The 11,882-nt window shown below is 45.8% G+C and overlaps 1 protein-coding gene across 4 annotated transcripts in view; it reads right to left on the minus strand.

The window, feature by feature from the left end:
• Positions 1-11,656, minus strand: part of CORO1C (coronin 1C) — an 81,353-nt gene extending 69,697 nt beyond the window's left edge. Inside the window, exon 1 of one of the 4 annotated variants that reach the window (XM_082417528.1) lies at positions 11,524-11,656. In XM_082417528.1, the coding sequence (XP_082273654.1) occupies positions 11,524-11,626 (103 nt within the window). In that variant the 5' untranslated portion in view covers positions 11,627-11,656. Of the gene's footprint in view, positions 1-5,532; positions 5,747-11,101; positions 11,235-11,523 lie in introns of those variants that run through there. The other 3 variants (XM_082417529.1, XM_082417530.1, XM_082417531.1) reach the window with 3 other exon arrangements.
• Positions 11,657-11,882: the final 226 nt, after the last annotated feature.

The raw sequence follows: 11,882 nt of genomic DNA on the forward strand, positions 1-11,882 counted from the left end.
CCTTCAAGGAACGTGGCATAGAGTGGGTACTAGTGTTCACTTTCACAAAGTGGAAAATAATAATTCCACACTTATGTTTACTTAAAATTTCTACTCATTTAACCCAAAATGTAATTAGGAATAGCACAGAAATCAATAATGTTAGGGATACCCACAAATTACACTTCCAGCTACCTTTACAGCTCCATATCTAAACTATGCTTACCTTTTACGCAAACACACCGTATAAATGTGTATTCTGTTCTCATGACCCTGGACAATCTGGGCCATCTCCCTTATCCATTTGACACTACTCTTCCCCAATTACACCTCCTCTGACTCAGCCCAGCGCTATTTCCCAAACCCTTGGGCAGGGGCAGGGCCTCGACCCAGTGTCCCAGAGACACTGACTCCCCACCACCCTGTCCTCTCAACCCCCACAGAGCTCAGGCTTCACACAGAGAATTCAGCGTCAAGAATTACATACTTGGGGGCTAGAAAAAGCTTGTAATGTATTTTTAAAACTATTATACCTTTTAAAAGTAAATCAAAATATTAAGCCTGCCATTAACACTTCGTGAACAAGACTTCTTCTAACTGCACCAGAAAAATCAAGTCCCTAATCCTTATCACACTTAGCATCATAAAATGCTCCAATAAGACATTCTTAAAAACCAGACAATCCAAACCCTTCAAAGAGGCAATAACAAAGAGGAAAGATCAATTATTTCCCTGTGAGGAAAGAAGGGGCTTTGTGGTAAGAGTTTATAAAGGGACAGAGATATAGACGGGGACCAGCACAAGTTGCCCCAACTCACAACCATTACCCTGCCCTGATCTACTTCTCAAAGGTCCTGGAAACTAAGTCACTGCTAAAACATAAGACCCTTTCAAGCTGTGTTTCCCAAACGAAAAGAGAAAAAAAAAAAGGATCCTGTGTATTTTGAAAAAAGCTGAGCAGATTCTCTGTTTTCGAGGTTACAGGAGGAACCTTTCTAAAGCAGGCAAGGCTTCTTCCCGATTCCAGGAACCAGGGCTAGCCTTCTATATGGGCTCTGTCTGACCCCACTCGCTTTCCTTCAACTTTCCCCTTGAAACATTGTTATACTGACTACATGCCAACATTTCAGAGAGATGATGTTTATCAATAAGGAGCTTCCTTTGTAAAAATATTAACACTGTAGCTCTAAAAGGGTTGAGACGTGAGTGAAATAAGACAAAGCCCTAGTCCTTCTAGCACTGAATAACGGTGGTAGTCTAGTAGGAACTGTAGCCATCCAGGAGCACAATAGCAGAAATGAATTTGAACCATCTACTTTGTGACTACTATTTAAAGGAGGTCAGCTTAACCAGCGGAGTGGAAGCTTCAAGTTAAGAGAGAAGGAAGATGAACTTGGAGGGCTGCTGTGGCATGAGGCTGCTGGATGCCACACAGCCTACACAGACAGGCATCTGGGGTGGAGCAGGGTTCCTTACTTCTTTGTCACATGACTCCCAGCTTCCAAGATCCAGAATTCAGCTATCATCATTAACAGTTTAAAAAGCTGTGCTGTGAATTAAACAGATTTCTTCAGTCTAGGCTGGGAACCTACCCACCACTATAACACTGAATCTGTACCCAAAAATGCCTTCTCAGTTCCAAATAACTGAGTTAGACTTTGGAACACGACCCAGTCCTGGGTTGGGGACTGAATGTACACGTTGCCTCCAAAACAGAAGCTGCCTCTGGGCTCTCAACCTTTCATGGTTAGAGAACCACATGACTCACAACTATCCTTTGCAGGTAAGATGTATCATTTGTTCCACTTGACAATGTATAATAATTCAGCCCAGTGCATGCATGATCTCTCTATACTGCATAAGAAGACCAGGGACGTTTCAGGGTATGTATGTATGTATGTATGTATGAATGAATGAATGACTAAATAAATAAATACTTCCAATTTCCCTTTTCCTATGTAACACTGTAAAGCAACAGTGGTTCCCATAAGAGAGAGAGCCTAAGGGATGGTTACTCTATTTCTAAAACAGACAACATGCATCTTATTAAATATCACCCCAAAGAGCTGTGGCCAGCACTTGTTGGCTCTGGCCTTTCTCTTGCTTGCCAAGAAAAACTCGGATGACATTGTTAAGCTAAAGACACTACTAACCGCAAAATTAATTCACCATCTAGCTTGTAAAGTGACTAGTCAGTCTCCTAATAAATCCTTCTGCTTAACGGAGATGATAGCTCAAGTTTATGTGTGTTTCTCAGTCACTGCTCAGGCAGCATTTGAGTTCTTACATTAATAAACCAGCCTCAATTCAAGTTCCTAAGAATGAAAGGAATTAGAGTCTTTAACTAGAAAAGAATGCTTGACCATTATGAAAAGGAATTTAAGTATCTTTCATGTGAAGTAAGCAAATAATGGTGAGTAAACATTCATCCTACAGAGGGGGAGCTTGTGAATTTTGTCAAGAACCCTGACAATGTCAAGAGTGGAAATACACCCCCAAAGGCTTCACACTCCCAACACTTCCCTTCCCATGTGTGTTTATGGCCGTTCACGAAACTGAAACACTACAGCTTTGTTCATCCAGAATGAAGGCCTCAGCAACTGTCAGAACGTGGGGACACACATGAGTCCGCAATGGGGCAAAAAAGGCTCTTACACCAAACTGCCACGTGCCCAGATTACCAGGCTGCCTTGGTTCCCCGGAGATAGAATGACCACGCTGTGAAGTAATGATCAACTTCTGCCAATGCCACGGGGTTTTCATTATGCCTGTCTGTAGTTCCAGTACTGGCTGGATGTTGTTCCTGTCAAAATCAGCCTTTTCATATATGGATGGATTAATGGGGCTGACCTTTGCGATATTAATTGGTCTTTGAAACAGCCAAGATAAATCCTTACCATGACTGCATACTAATGGTCAGATTACATGATTGAGGACACAAAAAGGGATCAATAAAATACTGTCAAGGAACTTTACATGAAAACTAGGAAATCAAGTCTACCAAAGGCTTTTCCAAGAGATTCCACGTATTTTCAAGTTTCCCCAAACTGCATCTAAAAAGAAACCCTGAAAATCTGGACCAAGCTTCATAGTTTAATACATGTACAATCTGAAGATGTGAGGTGGGGGGGGAAACCCATTGGTACTAACTACCAATTGTGATGATGAACTGAAGTGATAAACAGTGAGTAGGTTCAGTTTGTAAATCTGGCAAAAGACTGTGGCAGAAGCTTAAGAGGGAATTGTTGCATTGGGTCAAGAACTAAAACTCAAGGTAAGCACACTGGGTTCACACTGTTAAAAAAAAAAAAATTTCACACTATAGTATAAATCTACACCACCTACTACAAAAATGAATTCACACTACCCATGGAAGGAGGTGGGGGCAGAAGGGAAGGAAAGTCAAGTTCCTGATCTTGGGCAAGTCTTTCAAGCACCTGTGACCACAGTCCCCTCGTCCATCAGATGAGGAACAAGGCAGCAAGGTACTTTCCGCTCTGGCTGTGATTCAGAGTCACCAGGGAGCTGGAGCCCAGGCAGATGGACGGACCAAGGTCTAGAGCTGATCCTCACGGGCATCAAGTTGAGGACCTCTGGGCTTGAGAAATAACCTCCCAAACCCCCAATACGATATATTTTTCAAAAGGTGGTGAGATACTGGGGCTAAAAGTATGATCCATTATTCATAATTTTTTAAATGTAGATAACTGCATGACCAAAGGGGGAAAAATATGTACTGTGAAATTCCTACCTTCAGTCATACAAAATACAAGCCTTCCTACTCCCATTTATAGTAGTTTCTCTCACTCCGATCTTTGCATTAATTTGATTTTTCTTGACTATGGCAAACAGGAGGAACAATTTTTGTCATTAATGTAAGATTCAAATGACAGGCCTAATTTAACATCCCATGAGACTATGGAGGCTCTTCCCACACAGAATGTTACACTGTAGCACAATGCTGCCCTTCACATCATACTCAATCCCATGAGCATCTCACACCCTGCAGCGCAATCTCCCTCCAAACCCTAAAAAGATCAATCTTTTGCCAGGAACTAAACCTTTTTCCTTAAAATAGACAGACAGACAGACTGAATAGAAGCATAAGGCCTGAATAAGAGTAGTCTGAATAGACATTTCCAAATCAGATAGATGGCCAAAAACTGCCTCATTTTTAACACTACCTTCCTATCCTAAAATTAGACACTTTTTTCCTCTCCAATGATTCAAGTTTGATTTGAAGTCTAAAATGCTAAGGCAGGAGTGGGAATCCACACAACAATAGCTTAATATCAGAAATAAAATATATTAAACTTACCCTATTTGATTCTCCCCAGTTCCATTCATTAACAGACATTTAAGGACTTCCCTGGTGGTGCAGTGGTTAAGAATCCGCCTGCCAATGCAGAGGACACGGGTTCGAGCCCTGGTCTGGGAAGATCCCACACACAACTAGGCCCGTGTGCCACAACTACTGAGCCTGCACTCTAGCACCTGTGAGCCACAACTACTGAGCCTGCATGCCACAACTACTGAAGCCCGCGGGCCTAGAGCCCGTGCTCCACAAGAGAAGCCACCGCGATGAGAAGCCTATGCACTGCAACGAAGAGTAGCCCCCGCTCACTGCAACTAGAGAAAGCCCACGTGCAGCAACGAACACCCAACACAGCCAAAAATAAATTAATTAATTAAGAAAAAAAACCAAAACAGACATTTAAGAGTGAAGACAGAGGGCACACAAATTTATTGGGTGTCGACGCAAAACCCAGCAAGGTACCGTTAGCATCTCCATATTACAGAAGAGGCTCAGGGAGGTAGGTTAATTGACAAAATCATAGCAGAGAGTGAAACCCAGCTTAGTCTGGCTCTGAAGGTCTGCACCCCTCCTTGCCTCAATTTCTCTAGACAGAACTCTTAGAGCAAGAAACTATATAAGTACAGATAGCTCACTGAGCCTAAGGAGACAAAGAACAAATTTGAAATTTATTTTTCTTTTCTTTACTACCTTGCCACAATCCAATCACTTCAGTGAACACACAGAAAACATACCCCAAATGGCCAACTGGTTTCTCCTAATTCTCAAGAAGATACTAAGTGCAGTATTTTTAATTAAAGTATTAATCAGATGCTCTGACAGAAGCAAGAGCATGAACAAAAGAATGAAAAGGAAGGAAGTATGCACCTTTAAAACCTGATTTACACTCACCATCAGGCATGCACTGGGGTAGTTCCAGCACTGACTGCCTCAGCACCACCAGGCTAGGCCTGCTGCATTTGGTGTTGGTAAATCATCCCAAACCAAATGTGTTCCCTGGCCATCTGCCCTGCTGAGAAGGCTGTGCGCCAGTCATCACTGTTTATTAGGGGGAAAGAACCTGGACAAGAATACCTGCCCTCAGGAAAATGTTTCAAATACTCGGTTTACATCTGAGCAATTTTTTGGTAAGAGCTGGACTTGGGTGCCAGAAAGGCAGAGAGGAATTACCCCTGTACTTCACGTTATTTTAACATAGGCAACAAAGGTGTAAATAATAACCAGAGAAACCCACTGACCTTAGGATCTTTCCAGTTAACTTCAATAAAAATAATCTTTCATTCAGCAAATATCCAGTAGGCACTAGAGACTACGCTGTGAGCAACAGAATCTCGGTCTGCTTTCCATGTGAACTTCTCTCTCACATTCTGCCTTCTATGGGAAGGCGCCTTTCAGACGGTGGGCTCAAGTTCAAATCCAGTTCCTCGTAGCAGACAGGAGTGACGAATGTCTGATGCATGAGGGCAGGGACAATGTCTGCCTGTGAGGACTAAGGAAGGTTTCCTGGAGAATCCCAAAGGACAAGAGGGATTCACCAGGTGGAAAGGGAGCCAAGTAGTAAGTGCATCACAAGATCTTAAGGCTGGACAGTTCAGGGAGTGGCAATGGAGATGAAACACAGGAAGGGGAGCAGTGAGAGATGAGACAGGCTGAAATCAGAGCTGTCCTCATCCACAACCACATTAAGTCTGAACTTTAACCACAGACAATGGGGTGGGAGACCACGAGAGGATTTAAACAGGTAATGATATGTTCCCTGATGAACCCTTTTTGATGTAGAACTAACTCAAATCTTTCCCTAATCCTTTCACATTTGGATTTTAATTTATATAACCAAACTACCAGTGAGGATGTGATTTAAGGTCTAAATAATTTCTAACTCATTATCAGTTTGGACTCCATTATACATAAATTAAACTTCACCAAAATTAAAAACTTTTCTACTTCAAAGGACACCACCAAAAAGTGAAAGGAGGGAATTCCCTGGTGGTACAGTGGTTAAGTGTCCGCCTGCCAATGCAGGGGACACGAGTTCGATCCCTGATCCAGGAAGATCACACACATGCTGCGGAGCAACTAAGCCTGTGCGCTACAACTACTGAGCCTGCGCTCTAGACCCTGCAAGCCACAACTGCTGAGCCCATGTGCCACAACTACTGAAGCCCACGCGCCTAGAGCCCGTGCTCTGCAACAAAGACAAGCCACCGCAATGAGAAGCCCGCACACTGCAACGAGGAGTGGCCCCTGCTCGCTACAACTAGAGAAAGCCCATGCACAGCAGCAAAGACCCAGCGCAGCCAAAAACAAACAAATAAATTTATTTTAAAAAAAAAGATAACTCACAAACTGGAGAAAATGTTCGCAAGTCATATATCTGATAAGGCACTTGTATCTAGAATATATAAATAATTCATAACAACAAAAAGATAACCCAATTTTAAAAAGAGCAAAGCATCTAAAGAGAGGTTTCTCCAAAGAAAATACACAATTGTCCACTAATGACTTGAGAAGATGCTGGACATCATTAGCCATTAGGGAAATGCAAATCAAAACCACAATGAGATACCACTTCACACCCACTAGGATGGCTAGCATCAAACAGTCAGGGAATAACAAGTGTTGACAAGGATGCAGAGAAACGGAAACCTTTATACACTGCTAGTGGGATTGTAAAATGGTGCAACTGCTTTGGAAAAGTCTGGCAGTGCCTCTAACAGTTAAACACAGAGTAACCAATATGACCCAGTAAGTCCCAAGAGAAAGGAAAACATATATCCACACATAAACCTGGACACAAATGTTCACAGCAGCATTATTCATAATAGCCAAAATGGAGAAACACCCAAACGTCCACCAACTGATGAATGGAAAAACAAAATGTGGTATATATCCATACAATGGAATATTTTTCAACCATTAGAAAAAGAATGAAGTACTTATACATGCTACAACATAGATAAACCTTGAATACACTATGCTTAATAAAAGACACAAAAGACTGCATATTGCATGATTCCATTTATATGAAATGTCCAAAACAAGGGAAATCCATAGAGACAAAAAATAGATAAGTGGTTGCCTAGGGCAAGTGAGGGAGAAGAATTGGGGGGGCGGGGCAGGGGACCGTTAATGGGTAGGGGGTTTCTTTTGGAGGCAATGAAAATGTTCTAAAATTGTGGTCAGGGACATCCCTTAGGGCACAGTGGTTAAGAATCTGCCTGCCAATACAGGGGACACGGGTTCGAGGCCTGGTCTGGGAAGATCCCACATGCCACGTAGCAACTAAGCCCGTGTGCCGCAAGTATTGAACCTACGCTCTAGAGCCTGTGAGCCACAACTACTGAAGCCCGCGCACCTAGAGCCCATGCTCCGCAGCAAGAGAAGCCACCACAATGAGAAGCCCGTGCACTACAAGGAAGAGTAGCCCCTGCTCGCCGCAACTAGAGAAAGCCTACACACAGCAATGAAGACCCAACGTGGCCAAAAATAAATAAATAAATAAATTTATTTTAAAAATTAAAAAATAAAAAAAAATAAAATTGTGGTGATGACTGCACAACTCTGTGAATATACTAAAAACCACTGAACTGTACACTTTAAATGGGTGAACTGTATGGTATGTAAATTATATCTCAATAAAGTGGTTATAAAACAAAAAAGATTCCATTATGTGCCACTGAAATACAAAATAAGCTCTCAAAAGCAGTGTAGAATCTTGTTCACTCATTTTAAAGCATCTGAACTAGGGCAATGAAAACCCAGAGAGATTCTATTACTTAACATTCTAGGTACTAGGTCATACTGAAATATTCATGAGTATTTCCATGTTTTAATAAAGAAAAGGCATCTTAAGTTTAAAAAGACATACAAGTGTCAGAAAAGAGTTCTGACAGGAATAAGGTGACACTAGGAAGTCATCAAAAGGAAAACAAACAGGATTTGTACCCTGAATCTGAAAGTGGCACTCAAATTTATTATTGTTCCACCTCTGAAAAAAGAAGTCAAAGGTAAAACAACCTGGTTAATATAATGTTTCTAAAGCACCGTTGGTGACAAATCAAAGTATTAAGAAATAATTTGCCATCATACAGAACTGAATTTCCACACCCCCCAGTGACATAACTAAGAACTGATCACTTATCCTTTTGAACGTTCCGTTTCATAGGCATCTGAGTGACTCTCCTCATGGTTGGAGTGAATCTCAAAAGTGACAGCTGCGTTAAGCATAAAACTTACATCAAAAAAATCCAAGTATTTAAAAAGTGCTGTATGCCATGGGTGAAGGAAGTCAAGAAGTACAAACTTCCAGTTATAAAATGAATTAAGTCATGGGATGTAATGGACAACACGGTGACTATAGTCAATAATAATGCAGTGCGTATTTGAAAGTTGCCAAGAGAATAAATCTTAAAAGTTCTCGTCACACACACACAAAAAAATTGTAACTTTGTATGGTGACGCACTGTAACTAGGCTTATTGTGGTGACCATTTCAGTGTATACAAATATCAGATCATTACGTTGTACACCTGAAACTAACATAATGTTACATGTCAATTATACTTCAATTTTTAAAAAAATAATGAAGTAGCACACACACCGTAAGTCCTATCTGTCAACCCTGAATCTAATCCCAAATTATATATAAAGTAATCGACATAACTTCTGATTAGCACAATCTGCAGGCAAAGTAACAAATAATCACGAAAAATTCAATATTTTGTGCAGTGATCTCTCATTGGTATGCGTCTATTAGAATCCATCAAGCTTTAATGTACTTTCCACAAATAATGAAAAACAAACACGGACAAGGCACATTCCAGATTTGTCAAAAAGGTGTGTACCCAACCTTTATACCCAGTACACACGACAAACATTTACCACAAAACATGGCACCTCAAGGCCTAATATACAATTCCCACTTTTATTTCACTTTCCCCCCCTATTTATTTATGCAACCTCTCAGACCCAAGAGTTACTATTAGGCTTCATACCCAAACATTGTGACTCTGAAATGTACCTCCAAGCCAAAAAAAAAAAAAATTAGTTTTCTGAAATATACAGAATCAAGTCCAAAATAGATTTTTCCCATTTCTTCAGTTTTATAGGGAATGAAGAAAGTGCAGTCATATAAACAGATATCTATTTGCCTTCACAACTGAACAGACGGTGCAAAGCAACCGCTTATACTTAATCATGTTTCTGTCTATTCTAGCAGGCCCTGGTGTCAGGAGAGCTCTGCCAGATAAGGACAATGAAATGCATTATTACATAGAGTGACTACGAGCCCTACAAGTACTGTTTGAGGATGTAATCCCGGGCAGGAAGGCTGCAGTGAGAGGGCCTAATATTATATTTTGTGATAACTATTTGCAAAAGTAAACACATTCGCCACCCAGTACCAGTTTACAAACGCGCACTATATGCAATTTTGTTTTAATGTATTATAGGAAAGAAAGGCCTCTTGCTCTCCTGGGGGAGATGAGCGACTTGCAATTTGCTTCTCACACTGAATCCCACGTTTGCAACATGTAGAGCAAGGACTTCAGACACCACAAAACAAGGACAGCCTACATTAAGGCCAAATATAGGATGTGATTCTAAACCGCGATGCAGTAAAGCGTACGTTTCCTTTTCCAGCGATCAAAAACCCTTTTAACACTCCCAAAAAAGGACGGCAGGGCCAGCGCCTCCCTGCAAGAGGAAGCCCCTTTCTTCTCGGCTCTCCCCGCAGCCTGCCACTTCCCCCCAACACATTCAAGTCATTTGAGAGACACAGAGCTGTGTGCGCGCGCCTGTGTGGACAGGCGGGAGAGGGCTCGGTCCCTGCATTTCCCACCTCTACGTCTGAGTTCATCCTCAGTCATTTAGGCGCAGCGGAGCCCCACCTGCACCTCGCTCCTTCTTACTGCGTCCCTCGCCAGCTGCTCCGCTCTTAGGCGAGCGTATCTCTGAATCACCCAGTTCACGCGGACGCTCCAGGCCCCCGACCCTGCAGCCTTCCTGCCCCATTCTTCCTCTCCCAACCCGCCCCCCCGCCCCTCCCCCGCCAGTCCCAGCCCTCCGTTCCCAAAGCCCGGCTCATCCTCCCGAGTCGCCCCCACCCACATCACCCCAGCTTCAGCCCTGCCCCGCCCTTCCCGACTCCCAACCCAGCTCTTCAGTGCCCAGAGCCGGCCTCGTACCCCAAAGCTGGCAACCCCCAGGCCGGACCACCGCCCTCGTCCCTCCCACGCAGGGACCAGCTCCCCCGGCGCCACGTGAGCCCGGCCCCTAGCCACCCCCCACCCACTCGCTCCCCAGGGCGGCTCAAGTCCCGCCTCCCAGGCCTGGCGCCCCCCGGGCTCTGCGCCCTAGCCTCTAGCAGCCCCTCCCCACCCAAGACCCCACCCAACCTGGCGGAGCCCTGACCCCTAAAACCCTTCCCGGGGCAGCCTCGTCCCCCCTCAGCTCCTCGCCCGGCCAGGAGGGTTCCGGACCCCTAAGAGTCTCCCCAGGGCAGCCTCCTCCCCACAGGAACCTGGGTTCACTCTCCCCAGGCCGAGCGGTTCGTTCCCCAACTCCCTTCCCCACCGGATCCCAAGTCTCCCGCAGCAGCCCCTACCCCTGACCCCTGCACACCGGCCAGGGCGGACCCCCGGCCCAAGGATCCGCGCCGCGCGCGCCCACCCAGCCCTGTCCGCTCCACCGGGCCCTGTCCCACGCCCCGCCCGCTCCTGTCAGCCGGCGCCGGCACACGCTGAAAGGACAGGTCCGTCCGCCCGTCCGGCTCGCTCCCAAGCCGCCCCGCCGGGCGCGCGCAGCTCACCAGGGCTGAGGTGCCTGAGGCGCCGCTGCCGAAGTCCCCGCTGCAAAGCCCGGAGAAGCCTCCAGCCGCTACCGCCTCCCGCCTGGCACTGAGCGCCGCGCGGGGGAGGGGCGCGGACAGCCGCCCCCGCCCCCGCCGCTCCACGCAGGCCCCGCCCCCGCGCCGCACCGCGCCCAACCAGGGCCACCGGGTTGCGGAGCACCACGCCCACTTCCGGGAGGGGAAGCCCGCTTCCCACCCTGCGTTCCACGCCTCACTCTTTCTAGCGCCCCCTCTGGTCGCGCCGAGGGATGCAGGAGTGCCGCGGAGGAAGGCGGTGTCCAAGCGCAAGCACCGCCCGCTAGTCCTCTGAGTGGCCGGAGGACCACGCCCACTGACCCCAAAGAACCGGGAGCGGTTACCTTAGAGCCCCGCCCACTGACCTCTTTGGCTCGGCACGGCCACATTCCCCGGCTCCTCAAAAATTCCCCCAGAGTCCCTTAAAACCGTAACATCAGCTCCTCTGAACCCCGCCCATTGCCCCATCCAAACCCCTCGCCAGCCTCCCGGCTCCCTAAGCCCAGCTCCCCTCTCATTCCTTCAGAACTGGCCCTTCTGCGTCACAAACCCCGCCCCAACTTCTAGAAGCCCCGCCCACGGGCTGGTAACCCTATTCGCAGCATCGCAAGTCCCGCCCACTGCCCATCTAACAGCGTTGTCTCCAAGCCCCGCCCAGAATTCTCGAATCCCCGCCTCTGGCTCCCGAAGTTCCGCCTCTGCTGCCCTCACACCCTCCCACCAC

This window comes from Balaenoptera physalus (genome assembly GCF_965194825.1).
Source record: "Balaenoptera physalus genome assembly, chromosome: 12".
In the NCBI taxonomy this organism is placed as follows: Eukaryota; Metazoa; Chordata; class Mammalia; order Artiodactyla; family Balaenopteridae; genus Balaenoptera; species Balaenoptera physalus.